This window comes from Monodon monoceros, unplaced genomic scaffold (assembly GCF_005190385.1).
Source record: "Monodon monoceros isolate NGI ecotype Baffin Bay Population unplaced genomic scaffold, NGI_Narwhal_1 Super_Scaffold_12, whole genome shotgun sequence".
Lineage (NCBI taxonomy): Eukaryota > Metazoa > Chordata > Mammalia > Artiodactyla > Monodontidae > Monodon > Monodon monoceros.
Genome location: NW_021703768.1, coordinates 65,392,031 through 65,419,314, shown reverse-complemented (window position 1 = coordinate 65,419,314; position 27,284 = coordinate 65,392,031). Strand labels below are relative to the sequence as shown.

Genomic DNA, 27,284 nt, shown 5'->3' with positions numbered 1-27,284 from the left:
CCCAGGCTAATCTACTTTCTGTCTCTACAGCAAGGAGTATTTATCACTTTTCTCCAAATGATGGAAACTCCTTTCTCATCACTAACCACAACTTGGATAATTCAAATCTAAACTGTACTTCAAAAGTGCCATCATTCAGTAAAACAAATAGATTTTCCTTTACTTTCATCAACAAATGAAATGTGAAAATTTCTTATGATAGTATGAATAATTGTAAATACAAATGAAAAGCTGCTTTAACCAGTGAAGCAGCTTTTCCTTAAGTATACAAGATGTTGCTCTACTTGTCTTAATAATCATTCTTTACTCTACAAACTGTGACACAGACTAAATACCACAAGTGAATCTTTTTTAACTCCTTATTTCCAAGGCTGAATTTTTTTTGTGTGTGTGGTACGCGGGCCTCTCACTGTCGTGGCCTCTCCCGTTGCGGAGCACAGGCTCCGGACGCGCAGGCCCAGCGGCCATGGCTCACGGGCCCAGCCGCTCCACGGCATGTGGGATCTTCCCAGACCGGGGCACGAACCCGTGTCCCCTGCATCGGCAGGCGGACTCTCAACCACTGCGCCACCAGGGAAGCCCCTCCAACGCTGAATTTTTGACTTGAATCCATAAATTTTATCAGTACATGTGAATGCGTTATCATGAGGTCCTGGCAATTTTCTATTAATTAAGTTCATTCATTCAGCTAATTATGTTTTTCTTTTTTTTTTTTTTTTTGCTACACCGCATGGCTAGTGAGAGTACAGAGTCCTAACCATTGGACCACCAAGGAATTCTCTAAGCTTTTTTTTTTTTTAATATATTTATTTATTTTGGCTGCATTGGGTCTTCATTGCTGCGCGTGGGCTTTCTCTAGTTGTGGCGAGCTGGGGCTACTCTTCGTTGTGGTGCACAAGCTTCTCATTGTGGTGGCTTCCCTTGCTGTGGAGCATGGGCTCTAGGCGTGCGGGCTTCAGTAGTTGTGGCTCGAGGGCTCTAGAGCACAGGCTCAGTAGTTGTGGCGCATGGGCTTAGTTGCTCCGCAGCATGTGGGGTCTTCCCAGCCCAGGGCTCGAGCGCTTGTCCCCTGCATTGGCAGGCGGATTCTTAACCACTGTGCCACCAGGGAAGCCCTAAGCTATTTTTTAAAGCCAAGAAACTACCTTTTAACAAATCTTCAAAGTAAGAATTGCTTACCAAAACAACTTCTAATTCTTTCATAAACTTTTGCAAAACTCTTTGTTGGACATCCTCTGCCCTTCAGTGGAAAGTTGTATTCCAATCCCATTTCTTCACATGAAGCCAAAAACAAATGTGAGTGAAGCAGCTTCAGTTACATTAGATTCTCCATTTTGATATATGAGACTATGTGAAACTCATATACAGGCAAACTTTTACACAACAGAGTTTTTCTGTGAATAAAACATCGTATTATTTGAATCTCAGTGTTTTCACGACTCTTGATGTGTGGCCGTTATGCCGTCCTGTCACTGCAGTCACTCTACCAGTAATACAAATTCAAGCATGTTTCCATAATACCTTATTTATTTCAAAGTATGAATTTACCACCTTCAATATTTCATCCCCGGTAATTTGTTTTGGTACTTCTTTACAGAGAACCAATATTCCTCCTAGCGTTTCTCTTTAGGAATTCTACCTGTGCCAGAATTTGGCAGTTTCTAATATGTGTAGATTCACCAATGTGACATAAAACCTTGTTTGATTTAATAATAATCTGGATTAATTTTGTCTTTATGCCATCTGACATATCATCAATACATTTACAAGTATTATTTGAGAGTGCCACCTTCTCCATCTCTTTTGCTTTACTGGCCTAGGTTTCTAGCCTGGCTGGTAAAATGAGGGCTTCCATCCTTGTGGGAGGCAGTTCGGCTTCAGCTTTTAATGATGTGACCATGTAACTGGTTTATTTAGCTTAATCTAAATAAACTGAAATAGCTGGGGGTGAGGTGTCAGTGCAGTTTGCTTGGTACTGTGTCTTCATCTCATAACTTCTCCTGCCAGGAAGGCATTTAGGCTAAGGGGAAAAAAGTCACAGGCACATACATCAAAGTTTGAGATGATTCTCATTTCATTACCTAACTAGTGACTTCAACGTTTTTTCATACTGTGTTTCTTTGTGAAACTGATGGCTTTCCAGCTCTAATAAAAAGTTATCCATTAAGATGGAAAAGTAAGTACAATATCTGTAAAATTTAAGTATTTGTTAAATATGAAGAATAGGGCCAATAGGCTTTTACAACCACATAAAACCTGTTTACAGGAATGAGAATTCTGTGTTTATTAAAATGTTTTAAAAACAAATTTCATGAAAATTCAAACAAATAGTTATTTATCACTCCAAAAATTAAAACTTTGAAATATTCACAGAATATATGTAATGCATAAACTGGTAGATATATGATTAAAATATTTTGACAATTTATTTCCTGAAACTAGAAAGCCTTTTAATTAATCAACTTAATTAAATTACATTCAATGATTATTTGATTTTTAGAAACAAATAGTTTCCAAAAACAATAATTCATTACAAAATTCTAACAAGAATGTGACTTTGGCTAATTGTTAACACCAAAAGCAAAAACTAAGTATAAGTAAGTAAATAAATCAAAAGGCAACAAAATTCAATGTTTTATTTAGCAACACTTAGTATCAGAAAATGATAATAAAAGTAATAAAAACAATCATACATAAGTTCTGTCAGAAAAATTATAAAATGATGATGGTGATAGCAAAATTAAATTGAAATTAAAATACAAATATTTTACATGCATTAAAAAACAAAATTTTAAAAGATAAAAGCAACCCAAATATCCATCAAAAGATCAATGAATAAATAAAATGTAATATATATACAATAGAATATTATTCAGCCTTAAGAAGGAAGGAAATTATGACACATTCTATAATATGAATGAACCTTGAAGCCATTATGCTAAGTAGAATAAACCAGTTGCAAAGGACAAATATATGATTCCATTTGTATGAGGTAGCAGTCAAGTTCATAGAAACAGAAAGTGCAATGGTGGTTGGGCAGAAGGAGTTGTTTTGTGAGTAAAGAGTTTCGGTTTACTAAGAGGAAAAACTTCTGGAGAAGGGTGCTAGTAATGGCTGTATAACAATATGAATGTAGTGAATACTACTAAACTGTACTACTGAACTGAACCACTTAAAAATGGGTTAAGATGGTAACTCTTATGTATTTTTCCCATAATTTTAAAATATTTTAATTTAAATGCTTAAAATGGTACACTTTATGTTTTACATATATTTTTGTGGTATATATTTTATCACAATTTTAAGAATAAAAAAGAGCTTACTAATGACAAGTATATCACAAGTGTGTAATCAGACATACTGGAATGATTCAAGGTCTAATGTCAAGGGTAGGTACAATGTGACGTGGATACTACAGAGAACCTCCAGGCCACAAGTACCACACCTAAAGCTTTTTGATCCAAAATAATTACTGAATTTAGTTTACATAGGGAGCCATTCAAATAATACTCAAATATCATTTCAACTACTATAAATTTCTGAATGATGGTACAAAACACTGTTAATGAATTATGACCGTAGTATCCTGAGGCCCCTTGTAGCCTGTTCACAGCACAGCAGTGTGGCACAGCAATGCGCATGGCATGGCAATTAGGAAGCTCTGATCCAGTAGTCAACTTTCAGCTTTCTCCTGGATCAGCTTATCTCTCTCCCAAGCTCAGCATATTCTTGGACAATCCTCTGGGTAAGTCTCATTCCAGCTCAACCAGGGCTTGAGACCTGTGCTTCTTGCATGATACACCCAGGATATCTCCCTTCCGGCCTCCCACCCTCAAGGGCAGAACCCATAGAGTGGCTACAAAACAACTAATGCATCATAAGCAGCCTTAGTAGAAGCAGTATTCGGAACAAGGTGAATTATGTGACCTCCTAACTGTAAGCCTCTATTTCTAGGACTTATGAACATTTTTATGACTCGAGGTTATATAACACATAAATCTCAGCTTTATACTCTGATTGCTTGTCCAGGTATCAGCAATGAATAAAATGCATACCAAAGAGGCATGCCTCGTGATGATTTTTAGTAGCACTAAGATACGCTAGGTAAAACTGAAAAGTAAATGAAATTTGTCAATTGATGCTCTCCCATTTCTACTTCCCCTTTGTTGTCAAGGCCCACATAATGTCCCATGGTGGTCCAAAATTCCTGATCCTTCAAAAGCGCCACAAAGTACGTAATTCAGCTTTCTCTGTTCTTTCCTTTCCTCCACCTAAAACCTACCCTCATTTTAAAAAATATCTATTTGGCAATGGCCCACTTCCATTTGGACACAAGATCCTAGTCAGGCTTTTCTTATGAGATTTTCTTATGAGAATGTCAACACCAACTCTCACTCAGTGGTCACTAGAGCATATGGACCTGCACTTAATGGGAATCAGAATATCTCCACCTCAGGTTCTACTATGCAGCCCTTAGCTCATTAACCATTCAATACCATCAAGCTGTTCTGTTAGGGTATGGGAATTATAAATGATGGTCTTTCCTTTTTATTCAAATTTTAATATCTAATGTTATGTAATGGGGCAAAAGGACATAAATCAACATTTGAAAATCTCATCTTAGACCAAATGCTTTTCAAGCCATCTGTGGCGAAATATCAGGATTTTTATTTCCAATCTGTCATAGACATACTTTTGTGAAAAACACTAAAAATGGATTACTAGAAAAAAATTAAATTTAAAAATCCAAAACATACAAAATACAAGCCCCAATTAAAAAAAAAAAAAGAACTTTTTTTAGAGTAGTTTTAGGTTCACAGCAAATTTGATAGGAAGGTACAGAGATATCCCATATATCCCCTGCCTCCACACATGCATAGCCTCCCCCATTGTCAGTATCTTTTTTTAATTTATATTTGACAGACATAAAATTACTCTGTCAAATTACTAACAAGTTTCTAAGTACTTGTTTTCAATTTCTTTACTTATCTTCTTGCATTGGTGCCAATCTAGGACCACACTGAGTAGCAATGCTCTCTCATCCCAACCCAAATATCTACCTCCATCCTATCACCAAACAATCCTCTCCATAAAGAAGCAGGAAGACAGAGGATGCCATATGCTATGGTTAGTGAAAAAGCTACTTGGGGTATACACACATCTGCCATCTATAGATTTCTAATTCATGCAAGATGATCCTTTTTCGTAAGCCATTCACCAATTGAATACACTTTCAGGTTTATGAGAGTAACACAGTCTAGGTGTCTCATATACACCTTTCATTTTGAAACCTCTCATTTTTTTAGGGTAGTTAAAATCCCTATTCTGGTTCTTGATTATTTACATAATAAAGATCCATTTAAATGCACATGCACTATACCCTCCTGAAGTCAGCAGGAGGTGAACATGAAGATCTGAGACCAAACTTCTCTGTATGTGTACAAAGCATGTTTCCATTGTGCAACTGCTTTACAAATAAGAAATAAACGCTGGGTTTATAAGACTTGGAAGAAACGGTTTAATGGCCTTTGACTGTTTTCCATTACTGGAAAATTTACATGCTGAAAAGTAGCAAAAACCAGTGCAAAAGAATAAACAGTGGGCACACTTCAAGGGCTTGCTTCTTTTGAGGATCAGGAGTAAAATTGGGTTTTATTAGCTGTTTCATTAAGTTTTACTTTGAAGAAAAACAAACAGTGAAGGCATATGTGCAACATCTGATGAAAAAGGGATTTTATTCTAAACAGTCTCTACAAAACTCATTAATGTAACATTAAATGTGAAGACTTGTCTAGCAATTTAAGGATAATTTTACTCATTTTGGTTTATTTATAATTTCTGACACAGTTTATTTAACATATTCTAATCTTTAAATCACCATGTGCACTAAACTAATATATTAATTCTGTCTTTTCAATGACATTTTGCAATAATTATCTACAGCAACTGTTAAGGGCAATTAGTATATGAAGTTTGTACCAAATTCAATACCTAAAGATAATATAGCTGGATATTGATAACTTGGAAAATTCATAAAAACAGAACAGTTCATCTTAATCAAACTTCTCATTATAAATGCTTTTCTTATACTATAAATACACCTTTCAAGAAAAATCTAAATATAGGTGTTATTATAATCCAATATCTAAAATCTAAGCATCTAATATAATACTCAAATTATTAAATAAAAGTAAATGTTTTTTCCTCAGAGCAAATTTCTACATGCTGGATATTCATCATATTCCCACTGAAAGAATTTACTCAATTGCTATTTTTCCATTTCAAGCCTAGATGCTGTTAAGAAGCAACTAAAATTTGATAGCAGGAAAAAAATACATATATTCCAGTTCTTTTGTGTTGGCTACAAAATAGCATGGGTCTCTGGTATAGAGCAGATTAAACTTCAGCTTCTAACTAAGTAGATGAATTCAATATATATATATATATTTTTTTTTTTGCTGTACGCGGGCCTCTCACTGTTGTGGCCTCTGCCGTTGCGGAGCACAGGCTCCGGACGCGCAGGCCCAGCGGCCATGGCTCACGGGCCCAGCCACTCCGTGGCATGTGGGATCTTCCCGGACCAGGGCATGAACCCGCGTCCCCTGCATTGGCAGGTGGACTCCCAACCACTGCGCCACCAGGGAAGCCCGATGAATTCAATATTAAACTATAGGTTGGGGGTTAAGTCCACAGTCTTTGAAAGCAGACACACGTTGGTTCCAATCTTGACCCTGACTCTTACCTAAAGACCAGGTAACCCTGTACAAGTCACTTAATTTCTCTAGTCCCACATGCTTCATCTGAAGTAGATATAACAACAGCTAACTCATAGAGACATTGTAAGGATTAAATTAAATGAGGTATATGTAAATAACAGCACAGTGATAGTGCTTTGAAAATAGACTTTCCTCTATAGAAAAAAATCTTTACTGATTTTAATCAAAGTAATTTAGTACATAATTTAAAAAGTCAAACTGCACTAGAATGCAGTTATAACAAAAATCAGCAGCCCCTTTCTTACCCCTCCCCATACTTTGGTCAGCCTACCCAGAGGCAACCTCTTGTAACTTTCCTTGCTATATCTTCTGCCATTCATCTCCAAATTCCATGTTTTCTGTATATAGCTTTCTCCTGATACATAAAATTTAGATATTATCTATTGATATATTATGTAGATTATATACATTCAAATTCAGTGTGACCCCCAAATTAAAACACCAGGATCTTTAAACAATGACTTCTGGGGTAAATTCATATTAGAAAGAATATATAGAACAAACAGTCTCTGTTTTAAGAGACTATGCAGTCCAAATCAATTGTAACCTGTGATTAAGGGGTCTACTTCTCAGAGCAGAAATATGAAATGAATTTATTTTTTCCAATAACTGCTCTTAGCTTTCCTGTGTGGAATCTCCTTTCCCACCTGATAGGTGTGGCAGATTGATTGCATTAGTGACCCCAATTTTTCACATCTCCCTATATCTTGTCCTTTGGTAGTGCCTTTCCACACTGACTCTGAGCTTGGCCCCCCAAGAAAAGCTCAAGTAAAGGTCTGAAAGAGTGCTTGAGTGTTTCTACTTTCTTCCTTTAGACCCTAACCACTGCTATGAGAACAGGCTCAGGCTAGCCTGCTGGAACACGGAAGCAGACTGAATCACCCCTCTTAGATGAGGCCCTCTTAGACTAGCCAGCTCCCAGCCATTACTCGGCTGGATTGTAGATATATAAGTAAGCCCTATGGAGATCAACTGAGCCTGCCACAGATCAGCAGAACCGTCCAGCCAATTTGTAGGTTTCTGAGAAATAATAAATGGTTATTGTTTTAAACCACTAAGTTTTATAATGACTTATTATGCTGCAATTCCTAACTGATATATTAGGGATCCTTAAACAACAACTTGGTCCCAATCTATAACTTTTTAGATGCTTTCAGTTTTTAGAACTCAAGACTTCAGAAAATTAAGACTCAATCTTATATTATTTCTGTTTTTTGGGGTTTTTTTTGCAGTACGCGGGCCTCTCACTGTTGTGGCCTCTCCCGCTGCGGAGCACAGGCTCCGGACGCACAGGCTCACGGGCCATGGCTCACGGGCCTAGGCGCTCCGCGGCATGTGGGATCTTCCCGGACCAGGGCACGAACCCGTGTCCCCTGCATCGGCAGGCAGACTCTCAACCACTGCGCCACCGGGGAAGCCCTTTTTGTTATTCTGAAGATTTCAGACTCAAAATCAATTTGAAGTTCTTTTTTCCCTGTAGTTCAACCCACACTCTCTGCTGCTTAGAATGGAGAAATGAAGCACTGTCTTGCTCAGAGAAACCTTCTGCCCCTCACTACTTCTTCCAGGAGCCCATGGCTTGAGAACTGGAAGCAGGAAGGAGAATCATCCCCTTGCTAAACTGGTTGCAGTCACAGTCCTCTCCTTGTTGTTTGCTGTTGCTTCTCTGGCTGACACTGACTGCTCCTGCGTGTGGCAGGCATGCAGCTGCTGGCTCCCTCATGAGTGATTAAATGGGCTCTTCAGAATATCCTGCAGGGACATTTATCTGATCTAGACAGTAACCATCCACCCTACCACTGCTGAGGTCCCTTTACACCTCCTGGCTTGAGCAGGACAATGGAAAAATAGGTCCAGCACAGCTATTCTCTGAAGTGACCATATTAAACAGATTGAACAGTGTCCCCTGCTTCCCACTCTTACTCTCAACTCCCTTTAGCCTTGCTCCAGCAGAAAACAGCAGATCAGCAAGTCCATGGATAAGGCAATGCTCAACTAGGCAATGAAATGTCCCCTCTCCCAACTGTAAAGTACTCCATACTTTACAAGTGGTTCTTTGGAGAACGAAGAGAGGTTTGTGAGGGAGGGAATTGTTTCTCAGTACAACTCTGCACTTCTGCTCGCTGAATCCTATTCTCATATTGGGGTGGGGTGGAGGATCCCAGTTCTTCAGGAATGGTTCCTCTGAGCAGTCTCTGCAGGCAGGTTTCTGACCCCAGTGGCTAGTAGATTATTCATAGCAATCCAAATATAGAAAATCAGTTACTCAAAAGTCTTTTGTCCTCAGCTTGGGGCCTTAGCTGCAATTCAGAAGCAAGATAAAAAGGTCCCACTCAACACACTGTTATATGGTTATTTTAAAATCTAAAGTATGCATTAAATTCTACTATACTGCATATAATTATAGAAGAATTCCATTTTTACAGAAATGCCAGTTTTATTAAAAAGACTGCCCTGAAGAGGTTATTTGAATGCTACTTATTAACTTTCTATGTAAATTTTATGGTGTTTTCATGGATCCTAATTCATCAATTAAGGTATAAAAGAAGAACATTGGCATTTTTTTTTAATTTCTCATATTTTTTCAAATAAAACTTTTTGTCTAATAAAATTCTTCAGACAAAGTGTAGGTTTTTCTTTTTTCCAGAAAATCAGATATTCAATCATCCATTTAGCAAATACCTGTTTGTGTACATACTTTATACCCAATGATATTCTAGTTACTTTGGGCATATCAGCAAACAAAATAAAGATCTCTGTCCTCATAGCCTGAGCAGGGAAAGAGAGACATTAAACAATAAACATAATAAATAAGTAAATTACTGAGCATGTTAGAAGCTGAATAATAGTATGAGAAAAAGAAAATGTAGAAGAGGATAAGGGAAATCAGGAGTGAGGCTGTAGGTAGGTGGACCAAGTAGTTTGAAATATTGAATAGGGTGGTCAGGGAAGCCTCAGAAAGAAGGTGACACGTGAGGAAACACATGGGATGGGAGGACAGAGGGATGGGGGCAGTTAGTCATATCTGGAAGAAGAGGGTTCTAAACAGAGGGCCCAGCCAATTCAGAGGCTCCCAGGAGGCAGTGTTTGTCTGGTGTGTTTGAGGAACAGCAAGAAAGTCAGTGTGCCTGGGTGCCCTAATATTATGAGGTTATGAAAAGGAGTGAAGAGTAATATAGGCGGTAAACCGAGAGTAAGGACACCAAATGAAAAAAGTATTTCAAGGAGAAAAGAATGATCAATCCTTGTCAAATACTACTAAAAGATCAAAGAATTTACCAGTGAGCTTAGCAGCAATAAATTTATAGGTCGCCGATAACATTACATAATAACATTGGACCCAATGATTCATTCTACTGAAAAGGAATTTTACTATTTAATGAAAATTCTTGTAAAACAAATAGGTTTTTAACTACTAGTCAATGACCCATTTATTTCAAACAATATATTATACAATGAAATGAAACACAATGAGATGCATTTACACAAATAAAAAACCTGGCAGAGGGCTTCCCTGGTGGTGCAGTGGTTAAGAATCCGCCTGCCAATGCAGGGGACACAGGTTCGAGCCCTGGTCCGGGAAGATCCCACATGCCACCAAGCAACTAAGCCCGTGCACCCCAACTACTGAGCCTGCACTCAGAGCCCGCAAGCCACAACTACTGAGCCTGCATGCCACAACTACTGAAGCCCGCACGCCTACTGCCTGTGCTCCGCAACAAAGAGAAACCACTGCAATGAGAAGCCCGTGCACCGCATTGAAGAGTAGCCCCCGCTCGCCTCAACTAGAGAAAGCCCATGCGCAGCAACAAAGACCCAATGCAGCCAAAAATAAATAAATTAATTACTTAATTAAATTAAAAAAAAAAGAAATGCATATAGAGTGCTTACTACACTAAGCACCAAGGATATAGAAGTGAGGGTACAGAAACAAAATTCCTGCAGTCAAGGATCTTTCAGACTATTGTGGGGAATCAGGCAAGTATACAGATAACCACCATACAAAATGTGCGTCAATTATATGAAACTACAGAGAAGGGGCAGGCTTCTAAGCCAAACTTGAGGGTGGGGTTACCTATCTGCTTAAATTTAATCTCAGAAAAATATGTAGTGATTATGGGCAAAAGACTTAACCAAACAAATCACAAAGGAAGGTACAATAAACTAATAAACATATGAAAAGGTGCTCAAATGAACGAGTTTTTAGGAAAATGCAAATTAAAATCATCCTGTGGCGTCAGGAGGCAGGACTTCAAATCTTCTCCAAAAAACAACTGGAAATTATTCAAAATTGTTAAAAAAAAAAAAAAAAAAAACCATTTCAGGATTCTGGTAATCAACCAAAGTCAAATAACTTAGTAAGAAGTACTTATTCATGAAACACTGTTGAAATTAGGGTAAGAACAGTGGGACTCTGTGACACTCCTGCCTGGGGCTGCTGCCATCCCTCCCCTGTGGTCAGGGATAGGGTTCTCCCTGGACCGTAGGCTAGGGCAGCTTCAAGGCCAGAGAGGATCAATTGATCTGGAGCCAAAGATGAAAATATGCAGTCCAGCAGCATCGCCAGCAAATGTAGCAATCTCAGGAGCAAGTCTCAGGTAGCCGTCCCAGTTGGGACAAGCAACCTCCCGACAACAAAACCATAAAGGTAATAGGTAGATCCTGGAAATGAGAGACCACAGAGGGGCTTGAACTCTGCAAACAACCCTGGCTGCCTCCACCCACATGCCTCAAGAAAACCATACTGTCCTCAAGTCCTGGGCTGATGGTGGAGCTGCTCACATGAACAGAGGACATGGAAGAAACTAGAAGGCAGGGCAGAGTAGAAACCTGCCTGAACTTTGAATGTGCTCCCCAACCCACATATAGATCGTTTGGGAAGGGTGGACGTCTTACTCCATCCATCATGCTCAGGTGTCCAAGCATAACCTCTGACCAATCACTGACCATAAAGTTATGCATAAATGAATGTTGAGCAAACAAAGCCAGACTCAAAATAGTGCATCTTTTTTAGGCGTGAGCTGTGTATGCTTAGCTAAAGACCCTAAACTATATCCTGAAATAATGGAGAATCACTAAAGGATCTTAACCAGGGAGTAATGGATTGGAAATGCGTTTTATAACATCACTCTTTCAGGGTGGAAGTCAGATTGGCAGAGGGCGAGATCAGAGACAGAAAGCAGAAACAATGGCCTGAGCCAAGACAGTGGCAATGGGAAAGGAGGGCAGAAGAGGCAGAGGTAAGCCAATGTGAGAGATTTTTAAAGGTGGAATAAACTGATATAATGATCCATCAGGTCTAGGTATTGAGGAGACAGAGGAATGTAAAAGCCTTCAGGTTTATGGCCTGAGCCAGAAGGATGGTAGAGCCATCTACTAAAACAAAGAAGTCAACTGACAGGAGGTTGAAAGATGAGGAGCTCAATTTTCGGAGCTTGAGGTTACCAAACTCTAATCTGTGAGATCACTTATGTGATTAAACTTTGTACAAAGGCTATTATTTAGAAGCAGATAAATAAATGGAAATTCGGGACTGTAGTGGTCCAAAGACCTGGGTCCTTGCTCCAGTGGTAGCTCAGACTTGGGCAGGTCAATTGTTATCTCGGTGTCCAAGTTTATTCGTTTATTTATCTTGACACAAAATGAAGAAAAAAAGACTGCCCCATATACTTACAAAGTGTTGTCAGCCTAAAAAAGGATGCTGTAAAGCAAGAATACATGTGATTGCTGCTATAGCATGCAATTAGTTCTGGAAATTGTCACTAAAACAATATGACCAAAATGAAGCCATATATATTGGAAAAGAAACCATGTTTTTGCTATGTCAGATGACATGGAAAGCACCAAATAATTATTTTTAAAAGCACTAGAAGCAGTATGACAGTTCATTTAGGTAACCAGTTACAACATATACCTAGCAGAATCAATCTTTAAAGTGAACACCTATTCTGTTCCTAAAAGGGAAGATAATGTTTTAGATATGTAATTTCACTCCAATATTTTAAATTTAAAAGAACAACCATTAAAATCCCATTTAGGAAATTTAGCAACACGTGTTTAAGAGGACCTAAAAATGAAAGCCTACACATGAGGGAAATTCACCAAAACAACCACAATTGTATTAGGGTAATGTGATTCTTTTATGGTTTTTTTTTTCTATTTCTACAAACATTCAAGATCAGGGTAATGCTGTCTGTAACTGGAGGCCCAATCCAAGGCTTTAGAAATAAGCATTTTTCGAGTTCAAGCATGAAATTAACTCATAATAGATCAGAGCAGATGGGCAAATTACCCTAAAGAGACAGAATAGCTCCCCAGTCTGCAAGATTTGGCTATAATCAAATGGTGACTAAAAGAGACTGGTCAGTCATTAAAACTTAAAAAAAAAAAAAAAATGAGATCAGTGGAGGAAACATTAGCATTGCCCACTATACTATTCAAGAAAGAGATTTCCTACCCTACATATCATTACTTTAAACAACTTGGCCTCAAATGGTAAGATTATCCCTACTGCAGAGCCAGATGTATGATGCCACTCTTAGATTATGCCACTAAATATTTCATCCATATAACTACACATGAGAATTTGTACTCATTCTGTGTTCATGCAATTGTGATTTGCCCACTTACAAAACAAAATGAATCATCACAATGACAGGAGCATTCCAGTTCATTTGACAATTCTATTCATTATAAATTAATAAATTAGATTCTGATATATATATATCAGGATACAAATGTCAAAGGATATATATAATTTGACATTGCTCGATGTGGATCCCTCTTTGAGAGACATTCTATCTGAATTCCATTCTATCCATTCTATTCTATCTGAATCTGAGGGTCAGATCCTGGGCTTGATAAACTTACCAGTGTTAACTCCCTAGGAGACTTTTTGAAATAGAGTCTGCCACCCTGCCCAATGAACCCAAACATCACTGTTAGCCAAGAATGTGCTTTTAATTGTTAAATGTGCACAATTACTATCACTGTTTAAGTTCAATTGATAAATTTGTAAAGTATTACAGCTTTCCTTTCTGATACTCTTGATAGTCTTTAAAAATGGTGTTCAAAAATATTTAATTCACAAGTAATACAACTTGTTCTTCTTGAAGTGATTGCTTAAGATTTGCATATGCTTAAGTGACAGATCATATCATAACACACAATAAATTATGAATGAAAAACCTAGTGTAACTATGAGTCAATGTTTGTTACAAAAACACAGCATGCTGCTCCAAGTGCATTTTTCTCCTAATCTCCAAAGATAAACTAAAAAAACTCTACTTTAGTCTAATCAAGAGACTATGTGAATGCAATATATTTAATCTTTATCTAATGACATTTGGGGCCAGAAATGATATTTCATTAACTCACAGTAGATGACTTAAACAAATACAGCATTACACTAAAACTAATAGCAATAACATGCTCACAGCCACCCTAAAAAGGATTAATACTGGGATATATAAAAAATGTTTTTAATAAGCTGGAGGAAGAAGAATAAAAGTTAAGCAAAATTAAGTATTTCAAGCCAACAAATGTATTTATTTGTTACTCACATAAAGCAATATTATACTTAAGAAACCTGTGGGAAACGTCTATTCTTTTCATAAACCTTAAAATTGTCACTAAATTTTAGCAAAGAATCTGTCTAAGGATATTGTGTACATAGAGATCAAAAAGTATAAGAGGATAGTTAACATTTCACCTTTAAAATAGAAAGCCTTACTTCCAACAACTCAATGTATAAATCCACAAAAATGAATGCATAGGCAAAGTAAAATAACTGTATTTAAGATATTAATTCCATTATTTACTCTCGAATTTGATTATGTTTCTGATAGAACTAGCCAGTAGGATTTATATAGTATCAGCAAATTGGAGACATGATGAAAAATTAGTCTTACTAGACACACATAGAAAGCATTTTTAACTCTCTTTAATAATGTCATGCTTCAAAATAAAAGAAATGAAATCTCTTAACAGAATGAGGCTATGTAATTCAAGATGTCATCATCTAACGGAAATTCACCCCCCAATTCTCTGTTTAGTTCTCTACTTTATAAATCCCTAAGTCAAAATTTGTAGAAACAATGGGTGAACTTTGAAGATGTCATGCTAAGTGAAATAAGCCAGTCACAAAAAGATAAATACTGTATGATTCCCCCTGTATGAACTACCTAGAGTAGTCAAATTCATAGAAAGTAGAAGGGTAGTTGCCAGGGGCTGGGGAAGGAGGAATGAGGAGTTAGTGTTTAAGGGGTATAGAGTTTTGATTTTGCAAGATGAAAACAGTTCTGGAACTTGGTTGCACAACAATGTGAATGTACTTAAGGCTACTGAACTATACACTTAAAAATGGTTAAGATGATAAATTTTATGTTATGTATATGTATTTTACCATAATTTTTTAAATAAATAAAAATTTGTAGAAATAATATTTTATGTCTCTGGAGTCTTTTTCTGAGATTATTAATTTTAATATTAATGATAAATAAATTTAGAGTGCACTTGAAAAACCCATAATTTTAAGACATATGGGGGAAGGTGAAAAAAGAAAGTCAACTTAATTGAGATATATCATGTCACTTCATGATATATGCTTTAAAACAGTATATTCCTGGCTGTGAGTTGGTAATTGTGGGAGCTAAGTGATAGGTACATAGGAATTCATTATACTATTCTCTTTGCTTTTGTATGCTTAAAATTTTTCATAGTAAGACATTTAAAAAAAGATATCTGTGCAAATAAACAAAGTGAGAAATTCAGCACGGCAGCAGGATTGATGGGAAGGGTAGGGTGGGTTTTCTAACAAGATAGTGTTAAAAGATGGAATGAAGTAAGATATGGAAATATTTTAGAATCTATTTTAAAAATATGAATTTGATGTAATTAGGATAATGTTGAAGGGTTTTAAGAAAATCAATGTGAATTAATCATAGTGAAAGACTACTGAAAGGAAGGAATTAAAACGGAATTAAAAATCAGGAATCAAGGGCTTCCCTGGTGGCGCAGTGGTTGAGAGTCCGCCTGCCGATGCAGAGGACACGGGTTCGTGCCCCGGTCCGGGAGGATCCCACATGCCGCGGAGCGGCTGGGCCCATGAGCCATGACCGCTGAGCCTGCGCGTCCGGAGCCTGTGCTCCGCAACGGGAGAGGCCACAACAGTGAGAGGCCCGTGTACCGCAAAAAAAAAAAAAAATCAGGAATCAAAAAGAAATTCAAATTGTTTAAATTTCTAAGAATAAAATTTAAAATTTTTACTCTATATAAATTAGGAAATAAGCCCTTTCAATAAGGGTTCCTAAGCTGTCAGGGAAATAATCAAAATATTTCTAGTGTGCTGCTATGAAATTTCAAAATATAATCAAGTAGGTTTAACTGAAGAGACAGGGATTAATAGGGAGTGGGGAGCAGAGGCCTTTTAATTCTTCTTTAAGAATAACAGGACTTCCATGGCGTTCCAGTGGTGAAGACTCTGTGCTTCCATTGCAGAGGGCATGGGTTTGATCCCTGGTCTTGTAAGGTCCCTCATGCCGCCTGCATGCTGTGCAATGCGGCCAAAATAAATAAAATAAAATAAACAATTCTTCTGCATATCATTGTAAATCAAAGTAAATCAACTATACTTCAATTTAAAATTTTTTAAAAAAACGAGTAACATACAAAATAATCTAGTGTTATTTGTATAAAATTTAATCTCAAAATTAGTATTAATAGAATAGAATATTTTGTTTTCAGTACCTGAATGGTCTCTCTTCCTGTTTCTGCTATACAAAAGTGAGAGAATATAGTTGAAAAGCTATGGGAAATTATTTTATCAATAACCTGTAAAAGGTGATATCACAGAACTAATGTACTCATATCCAGTGAGTAAAAACACAAAAACAAAAGAAAAAATTTTAGAAGGCAAGTTGCTTTGAAGTTTTAAACTGCACAAATTCCCAAAAGGGCTCTGAATCTAAGACAAGGCTAAGAACATATGCTATCATGAATAAAGTTTAGGGTGAAGAATAAATTGTGATGACACTGAAGAAAAGGAAGCATATATGTAATATACAAAGAAGTAGAGAGAACAGTACCAAAATTAAACCTATATACACATTACTTAGATTCAATATATGTCATGATTTTGCCACATTTGCTTCATCTATCCCTGGTATATTTTTTTCTTTGCTAACATCATTAGTATCATTTTATACCTTAGTCCATAATCAAATATCCCCAACTGTCTCAAAAAAGGTCCTTTTACAGTTGATTTGAGTCAGGGTCCAAAGAAGGTTCACACATTACATTAGGCTATGCCTCCTGATTTCTATTAATTTAGAGTAGTGCTACTCAAAATGTGGTCTGAACTGGTGCCAATTCAAGAACTAATTGTAAATTACCAGTCCCAAAACTGTTCTCAATCTGCAAACTCTTTGTTACGGGTCAATAAGATAAATTCAGAAAAGGAAAGTAAGGACTTGGAAACTTTCATAGCAAGTTGACACTGTCAACACACCCAAGTGCATGGTCAGTGGACCCATCTAGTGAACCAGGCTGGTAATCTCACCCTCCCGTGATTGAGTCTCACATGATCTGAGCTGCACACTAGTTTTGCGCACCGGGACAGCTTACTGGTCGCTGCCCCAAGGATATTTTAAAAACAAAACAAAAAACTGGTCCTTAATTCTAAATAGTTAGAAGTGCAGTCCTCCTCCTCACTTCTTTATCCTACCATTAACTTTTTAAGGAAACTGGGTCAACTGTCCTTTAGATTTCTGAATATTTCTATTTGCTTCCTGTGGTGTCAATTAACTTGGTCCTCTATCACTTGTCTTCCTTAATTGGTTCTATTCAGGTTCATCTTTGGGGGCAAGAATATTCCATAGACTGTGCTCTGTGATTCAGGTTATAAAACTTCAGAAAGTACATAATATCTGGATATCCTATTTTTAGTAATGATAAGATTGAATGCTAGGTTCAGGTACTGATAGGTCAATCCCTCTTTTGTAAATATCACATCAATTTTTCACCTTATATTTTCATCTACTGATTATTGTTGACTAATTCATTTCATTAGGGATTGAAAAGTGGTGACTTTCTAATTCTATCATCCTTTCCATATTTATTAGATGGAATTCTCAGGGAAAAAACAATTTTCCTTATCAAATTAGGCTATCTAGTTACTATGAGATATAATTCATGCAGGAAAGACAGGATAAATGCTTATTTCTTTCCTTTTGACTAACAATTTTCAGACCAAGGAGTTGATGAGTTGATGTCCTAGATAATCCCAATGGTGTTCAATGAGTTAGGTTTGGAGTCTCTTCTGCTCCACTCACTCTCTCTCTCTCTCTCGCTCTCTCTCTCTCTTTTTCCCCACCCCCCATCCCTCCCTCCTTCTCTAACATTATGAGCCCATGGGTTTTTAAGATATATACAGACATATATTGGAGATATAAAGAGCTAGGTTTCAGAACTCCACAATAAAGCAAATATCAAAATACAGCGAGTCACATGAATTTTTTGGTTTCCCAATGCATATAAAAGTTATGTTTACACTATACTAAGTTATGTTTCCCAATGCATATAAAAGTTATGTATACACTATATTAAGTGTGCAATAGCATTAGGTCTAAAAACACATTGTATGAACAAAAAATACTTTATTGCTAAAAAATGTTAATCATCATCTGAGCCTCCAGTGAGTCATAATCATTTTGCTGGTGGAGTGTCTTGTCTCGATGTTGATGGCTGCTGACTCATCAGGGTGGTGGTCACTGAAGGTTGGGATGGCTGTGGCAATTTCTTAAAATAAGACAACAATGAAGTTTGCAACATCAACTGACCACTTCTTTCACCAACGATGTCTCTGTAGCATGCAATGCTGTTTGATAGCATTTTACCCATTTTGAATTTCTTTCTAAACTGGAGTCAGTCCTCTCAAACGCTGCTTCTGCTTTATCAACTAAGTTTATGTCATATTCTAAATCCTTTGTTGTCAGTTTGTCACAGCATCTTCACCAGGAGTAGATTCTATCTCACGAAACCACTTTCTTTGCTCATCCGTAAGAAGCAACTCCTCATCTGTTCAAGTTTTATCATGAGATTGCTGTAAGTCAGTCACATCTTCAGGCTCCACTTCTAATGCTAGTTCTCTTGCTATTTCTACTACATCTGCAGTGACTTCCTCCACTGAAGTCTTGAACCCCTCAAAGTCATCCATGAGGATTGGTCAACTTCTCCCAAACTCCTGTTAATGTTGACATTTTGACTCCTTCCCATGAATCACAGTGTTCCTAATGGTACCTAGAATGGTGAGTCCTTTCCAGGAGGCTTTCAATTGACTTTGCCCAGATCCAACTGAGGAATCACTATCTTTGGCAGCTATAACCTTATGAAATGTATCTCTTACAAAATGTGACTTGAAAGTTGAAATTACTCGAACCATGGGCTGCAGAATGGATGTTGTGTTAGTAAGCATGAAAACAATATTAATCTTGTACATCTCCATCAGGGCTCTTGGGTGACTAGGTACATTGTCAATGACCAGTACTATTTTGAAATGAATCTTTTTTTCTGAACAGTATGTCTCAACAGTGGGCTTAATATATTCAGTAAACCACTTATAAATAGATGTGCTATCATCCAGGCTTTTTTGCTCCATTTATAGAACACAGGCAGAGTAGATTTAGCATAACCTAAAGGGCCCTAAAATTTTCAGAATGATAAATGAGCACTGGCTTCAACTTAAAGTCACCAGCTGTATTAGCCCCTAACAAGATAGTCAGCCTTTATGCCTTTGAAGTTTTGAAGCCAGGCATTGAGACTTCTCCTTTCCAGCTATGAAAGTCCTAGATGGCATCTTCTTCCAATAGAAGGCTGTCTTGTCTACACTGAAAATTTGTTGTTTAGTGTAGGTACCTTAATTGATGATCTTAGCTAGATCTTCTGGATAACTTGCTGCAGCTTCTACATTCAGCCCTTGCTGCTTCACCTCACACTTCTATGTTATGGAGATAGTTTCTTTCCTGAAACCTCACGAGCCAAACTCTGCTAGCTTCAAACTTTTCTTCTGTAACACCCTCACCTTTCTCAGCTGTCATAGAATTGAAGAGATAGGGCCTTCTTCTGGATTAGGCTTCGGCTTATGGGAAGTTGTCCTGGTTTGATCTTCTATCCCAACCACTAAAACTTTCTTCTTATCAGTAGTAAGGCTGTTTCACTTTCTTATCATTTGCATATTCACTGGAGTAGCACACTTAACTTCCTTCAAGAGCTTCTGCTTTGCATCCACAACTTGGCTAACTGTTTGGTGCAAGAGGCCTAGGTTTTGATCTACTCAGCTTTTGACATGCCTTCCTCACTAAGCTCAATCATTTCCAGTTTCTGATTCAAAGTGAAGATAGGCAATGCTTACTTTCACTTGAGCACTCAGAGGCCATTGTAGGGTTATTAATTGGCCTAATTTCAATATTGCTGTGTCTCAGGAAATAGGGAGGCCTGAGGAGAGGGACAGAGATGGGGCAATGGCCAGTCAGTGGAGCAGTCAGAACACACACATTTATTAAGTTCGCTGTCTTAATGGGCAGGATTCCTGGCACCCCCAAACAATCACAATACTAACATCAAAGATCACTGGTCACAGATCACCATGACAAATATAATAATGAAAAAGTTTGAAATACTGTGAGAATTATCAAAATATGACACAGAGACACGATTGGGCAAATGTTGTTGGAAAAGTGGCACCAATAGACTTGCTCGAGGCAGGGTTACCACAAAACTTCAATTTGTAAAACATGCAATATCCATAAAGTGCAATAAAGCAAAGTGCAATAAAACAACGTAACCCTATAATGTGTTTCAAACAATTGCATTCATTGTTATTTACCATCTTCTGCTCCCCTTATTGTAGAGAATTCAGAACAATACACTACAGACCATTACGGTATATTTGGTGCTAATAGATTTTCATGAAGGTTTCTGAAAACCTAACTACAATTTCATTCATAGCTTTATTTCTATAACAAAAGATGCTGAAAATTTCAAACAACCAACTAAAAATTATAACCACAATATAACTGTCCACGTGCCAGAAACTGTGCTAAACTTTTTTAATGCAAATCTCATTTAACGTATACAATAGCCATGTTAGGTGAGTATTACTATTATTCCTATTTTATAGGTAAAGAAAATGAAGTTTGGAGACATTAAGTAATTTGTCTAAAATCCAGTTAGTAAATGGTAGAGTCAGGATTTGTACTCAGGTCTATCTAACTCTGAAGCCCATGCTATTAACCACTATCTTTAATATCTGACAGACCACCATGTTAAACAATGGCTCTCAACAAAAGTGTACCGCCTTCCTAAAGGGTTTGGAGATGATGGGGGTAGGAGAACAAGAAGAACTATCCTGCCCAGATGCCAATAGAATTAAGCCCCACTGAAAAAATACTGATTTAGAAGTATTCTCCTTAATCTGCATACCTCCAGATATAAAAATTAGGACTATTTTGATTATTTTAAGAAACTTCTTCCTTTTAAAAATTTTAAATTATTTACATGTTTCATTAATTCACATTGTTTTTCTCATCAACTTTGCAGGAAAAAAATGATGCTTTGCCTTATATAAAAAGTTGAATTATACCAATTCTCTAAACATTGTCATAATTATTTTAAAATTAAAAAATAAAATGGGTGGTACCAAAGTGATTTGTGAACAAACCTGAAGGTATGAGTGACAATATATGTACTCTTTAAAGGAGCCTCTACATACAGGGATAAACAAAGGTTTTTTTAAAAAATAAGGGGCAAAAAGGGGCAGAGAGAGGCATTAAAAAGTTGTATTAGGAAACTTTTGGGGATAACGGATATGTTCACTCTCATGATTGTAGTGAAGGTTCAAGGTCCGTACATATGTCAAAACTGATCAAATTATACACTTTAAATATGTGCAGTTTATTGTTTGTCAATTATACATCAATACAACTATTTTTAATATAAAAATTAATTTCTGGAGCTTAAAAAGTAAAAGAATATTCTAAGTATTGTCTCCAAACAGTCCCACAAAGCCTGAGATGTAATACAGATGGAAGGTTAAAGGAAATAAAGTGACTGATTCACAATTTCCTTCTTAAACTGGGTATAGAACTGCAGAAATTAAGTAGTAAAAATACTAATATTCCAAAATACAGAAGAGAGGGATCTCCTTGCTGGAGCCCCTTTTCCTAATTCAGATCAACAGCATGCACTGAGGCAAGGCTGGGTGAGAAACCGCAGTCAACACCATGCATCCAGTCCCAGAAGTCACCCACTGGCCACACAGAGCCCACATATTATACATCACTGGCATGCTGGGTTTGGTCCTCACTGTGTTTAAAAAATATCTCTTTTAATTAGTTGCCAACCTTTAAAAATTTAGATTTTATCCCCAAATCTTTTTTACTTTTCTTGGAAGATCTGGTAAACCCCTAGGCCCACGTTTCCAACCTGGTCTCAGGCCAAGCACTCTGGTCAGCCACAGGCCCCAAGACTCAGTGTCCATTCTGTCTTGTCCCTGGCAGCTTGACCCACTTACATTACCCAACCAGGTCTTCACAGACTTTTGAGTTTGCAGTCCTTACCCTAAGGCTATAAAGATTTTCTCTGATGAATGTTTTGTTTTGTTTTGATACTATCTACAGGCTTACCCCCACATTAAAGAGAACAGCCCTTAATTAGAGGTGCAATTCTTACTCCAAAGGGTAGGGAACTCAGCAGAAAGTGGCAGCAAACAAGAAACTAGACTTAGCCATACCCATCCGTGAAGTAGAGGCCAGGCCAGAATAAAAACAAATCCTGGAAACTGGTTCTTATGGCACTAGTTTCAACAAATTCAGTGAAGAAACTTCTGACATAAAATTTGTCTCTTGGAGATCTTCCCCAGAGTCTCCCAACACACACACATACACACATACACACACACACACACACACACATACATACACACAGAGACCCAACTTCCTGCCTTTCTGCTCCCCAACTCTGCTAGGTCACTGAAATGGTAACAGGAATCTCTATTATCCTGCTTCCAACTTAAGATAAAAGAAAAATTCTTTTTTTTTTTTTTTAACCTGGTAAAAAGGGAAAGTTCCCAAGGAATAATCACACAAATTATTACAGGACAAAAGGGGTCAGAAACCTATTCTCATTCAATAAATAAACAACCAACATTTTAATCATTACATATCAGAAGCATTAATATTAAAGTCAGGAAGAAGACAAAGAGAGCTGTTATTACTATTAACATTTTTCTACTCAGTTCATAAATAGTAGGGAGAAATATTACAAAGAAGGCAACAAAAAACTCCTCATTTGCAGATAACCTCAATCTACCTAGAAGACACAAGAGAAATCACTGAAAAATTATGAAAATTAACAGGAGAATTCAGTAAGATGACTGAATGGTTACAAAATTAATATACAAAAATTAGCAGTTCTTTTATATGTCAATAATAATCATAGAAGAAATAAGATGAATAAAAATTCAAACACAATAGCAAACAAAATTTTTAAATACTCAGGAACAAAATTAATAGAAGATGCTAGTAAGGTCATGTTATCCTAGAGCAAGAGATGCCTTAAAAGTTTATGAACTGTCCCATCACTAGCTTAGAGAGTGGGGCTAGAATCCACCACAAGAAATTGACTCTATACCTCTGAACCCTCACATGAGCTCCCCTGTCAAAGCCTAGCTGATATACGACCCAAGAGGAATCATGGCTTCTCCTCCCAGTGACAATCTAGATCTGATCAAGGCCTGCATTTCCCTAGCCTCTAGATCTGAATCATAGGAATAAGCTCAAAACTGTTCTCATTTCTCAGATTTCATATAGGAAACAGCTAATCAGCAGAGAATCAGGATTCACCACTTTTTCACAGATCAGATAAAATGTCAAGTAGAGAAAACTTATTCTCTAAGAACAGTATTTCAAGGAACTCTTAAACAGCTTTTGGCAGAGAACCTTACTAAATGTATGTGTGGAAATAAATGAGTACATAGACCTTTTACATTATTACTACTGAATAGAATCAAAAGAAAGAATGTTTTGGAAGTATTTATATTATTAAGAAATTCCCAGTGAATACAGTCCTCAATATTTCAGAATTTGTGATTATTTGACTATGGCTTGGTTTCTGGATTATCTTTCCACTCTCTGGACAAAAGTAGTTTCCTAAGAAAATTAATAGTGTAAGCAAATGGTTTGAAGCACCACAGAAGCACCTGTTTACATTCAGATAATTAATATGCTAACAACTCTTATTATTAAATTGAAGCAGTTCACCTAAGGACTTTTGTAGATAATGCTTCATTAGCCTAATTATAATGAGTATATATAGCTGGAGTAATAAAATGGACATCTGTTTTAAAACATTCTTCAATTTAAGCCTTCTACTAAATCAAACTAGCTTTCATACATTACTTTCAATTACTGAGGTTTTTGTGGGGGCGGGGGAACAAAAAAAACCCCATTGAAATAGAAAATAAAATTTTCTTACCTTTGAAGTTCTCCATTCCCAGCCATCGCCTATCTTCTGTGAATGTTTAATGAATTCTGCACAATAATGCTGGAATGTTTCTTCTCCAAAGAACTCATCTTCTTCCATACTAAATAACAACTGAAATATAAAAACTATTAGCATCAGCTGTGGAATGAATACTGAAAAGAATTCAGCTAATTCACTTATTTCTTTAAACAAACAAAAATTTGGGATGTACATTGGAAAATAACCTCAGAGCCACTCCAAAAAAAAAAGTGTTTTGTTTCCATCTTTCTCACCCTATCCCCGTTTTTTAATCAGGAAGAAAATGTGATCAACATGAAAACCCAGGGACTTCCCTGGTGGCGCAGGGGTTGGGAATCCGCCTGCCAATGCAGGGGACACGGGTTCAAGCCCTGGTCCGGGAGGATCCCACATGCAGCAGACCAACTAAGCCTGTGCACCACAACTACTGAGCCTGTGATCTAGAGCCCGCACTACTGAAGCCCACGTGCCTAGAGCCCGTGCTCCGCAACAAGAGAAGCCACCGCAATGAGAAGCCCACGCACTGCAACGAAGAGTAGCCCCCGCTCGCGCAACTACAGAAAGCCCGTGCGCAGCAACGAAGACCCAATGTATCCAAAAATAAATAAATTTATTTTTTAAAAAAAACAAAAAAACATGAAAACCCAAAACCTAGCTTTGTATTGATAACAAATACGTATCTATAGTTCAAAAAGCTTAGTTTGTCCATAAATTAACTTTCAAGTGTTCATTATCTCACTTCTTCTAAGCTAATGCTTCCAAACAACCTCCTCACACTTCCTTCTCTATCTCCTACCTTAGCTCTTATATAGACAGCATCACAGTGATTAGTGGAGCTGGGCTGTTCTTCACACCTTATATTAGAGTTCAACTCACTAACAAAAGATGTTCTAAAGCCTGAAAGTATTTGTTTTGCAAGGTGTAAGGTGATGATCACCTAATTAATTACCTACTTTATTGAGTTTACAAATGTGCCAAAATCAAGGATTACCCACATATTTGTTATATAAATCTATCTAAAACATGAAACATTGTTTATAGAAAGAAAATTTTAGAGCAGCTGGAAGGAAACTCAGATTATATAGCTCAAGTCTATGAGAAAAGTTGGACCAAGTGAATTCCCACATTCTCCTCATTAGTGATAAGCATCATCAGGACAATTAGCACTTGTTAACTGCTTACTATGTCAGGTACTTATGCTAGACACTTCACATTCCCATTTAATCCTCACACAGCCCAAAGGCTGCTGTTATCCTCATTCCTCAAATGAAAAAGAGTAAGTAATCTGCTCAAGAATACAAATGAGGAAAAGTTCAAACCCCAGTTTGGCTCCAGGGCCAATGATCTGTCTATACTAGCTGATTCTCAGTCCAGTGTTCTTTCTGAATATTCAAATTTAGTATGACCTACATAAGAATTTGTTCACTCATCCAACAAATACATATTGTATGTAAGTAGTAGGCACTGTGCATAGGTAAAGGTTAGATACACAAAAATGAAAAAGTGTATAGTTCTTGCCTTGTAAGAACTTATCTTGAATGAAGCATTGCAGGATGTTGCGCAGCATTCCTGGTCTCTATCCACTGGGATGCCAGTAGCGTCCCTTTCCCCAGTTGTGACAACCAAAAATGTCTCCAGACATTGCCAAAGGTTACCTGGGGGACATTCACTCTACAGCTGCTTATTTCTCTGTCCTTCGTGGTTGCAGAAGCGTTTACCCACCTGGCAAACTCATACACATTCTACAGGTGTCCCTCCAGGATGCTTCCATCAAGATGTACCTTGTTTCCCCCACTAAACCATGAACATCTTGAGGACAAGATCCGAGTCTAATTCATCTTGGTACCCCCAGCACCCAGCTTAGTGCCTGGCTCTAGACTGAACCTGATAAACAGTTGTTGGATGAATGAATAAGTAAATGAAGTATGAACTGTAAAAAAAAAAAAAAAAAAAGAACTTATCTTGCAATGAAGGGAGATAACCAGTGACAATAATTACAGCAGAAACTCTCTTATAAGACCAACCTCCATTCAACTTGCCAGATTAACTGACACAGCGTCTATTCCCTCTGTAAAACAATGACTGATGTCTACAGCATGCTTTTTATGAAGCATCTCTGCTCCTATCAGTTGAGTGTACTTTCACAAACCATATTCATGTATCATAAATACATACTTTAATTAAATGCAACACAAACCAAACCAATAAAATGTAAGTAAAAAAGAAACACAACTGTTATTTCTATGACGTAGACTTTATAAAGACTTGGAAAGACTATAAAGGTAAGTCTTCATAAGAAAAAACAAACTACTATTGAACTAGTTATAGACAATACAACTGAAAAGATTGGCTGAGGGGGAAAAAATCGTACAAATCAAGGATTATGCACTCAGATTGTGGCACAAGTGGCTTGAGTTCTTTCTTTTAAACCAAAACTAGAAATTTACAGGATGCATTCCAGGTTCGGTATAATTAAGAATGAACAATGAATTCCAATCAAGCACCCATACTCAAAGAAAATGCCTTGGTCATACATGAGAAAATTCGCAAATGAATGTTTATATGTTTTAAGTTGAAATAAAATGTTTTAAGTACAAATGTATTTTTTTAACTCTAGCTTTAGTCAAATTTCTCAATTTACAGCTCAACTCTTAATTCTGACAGCAATGGAAAAGAGGACTTCGAGTTAAAGTATATACAACGGAGTGATGCACAGATTATGGTAGGCACAAGAAGAGTTCCTTACAAAGAGGGGATGGTGTGGGAAAGTGTCTGGGGTGAGGGTGGAGATAAACCTTTAAGGTTAAGTAGGAGTTTTTGCAGGGCAAATTGTCAGTGAGTGAAGCACAAGGGTTAGAATAGTGGTCCAAGCGGGGAGGACAGTGTGAACCAAGGTAAGTAAGGGTGTACAGAACCGCAAGTTTGATGTCACCAACATGATAAAGAGAGTAT

General features: G+C 37.2%; 1 protein-coding gene across 8 annotated transcripts in view; it reads right to left on the bottom strand.

Moving 5' to 3' along the window:
• The window catches only part of ATG10 (autophagy related 10), a 239,487-nt gene that overhangs the window by 200,003 nt on the left and 12,200 nt on the right, over positions 1-27,284 (bottom strand). For 6 of the 8 annotated variants that reach the window (XR_003792732.1, XR_003792730.1, XR_003792728.1 and 3 more), the window contains exon 1: positions 24,306-24,679. Coding sequence is in view for 2 of the 8 variants with exons in the window: in XM_029217418.1 (XP_029073251.1) it covers positions 24,306-24,527 (222 nt within the window). In the remaining 6 variants the exon portion in view is untranslated. Of the gene's footprint in view, positions 1-24,305; positions 24,680-27,284 lie in introns of those variants that run through there. The other 2 variants (XR_003792733.1, XM_029217419.1) reach the window with 1 other exon arrangement.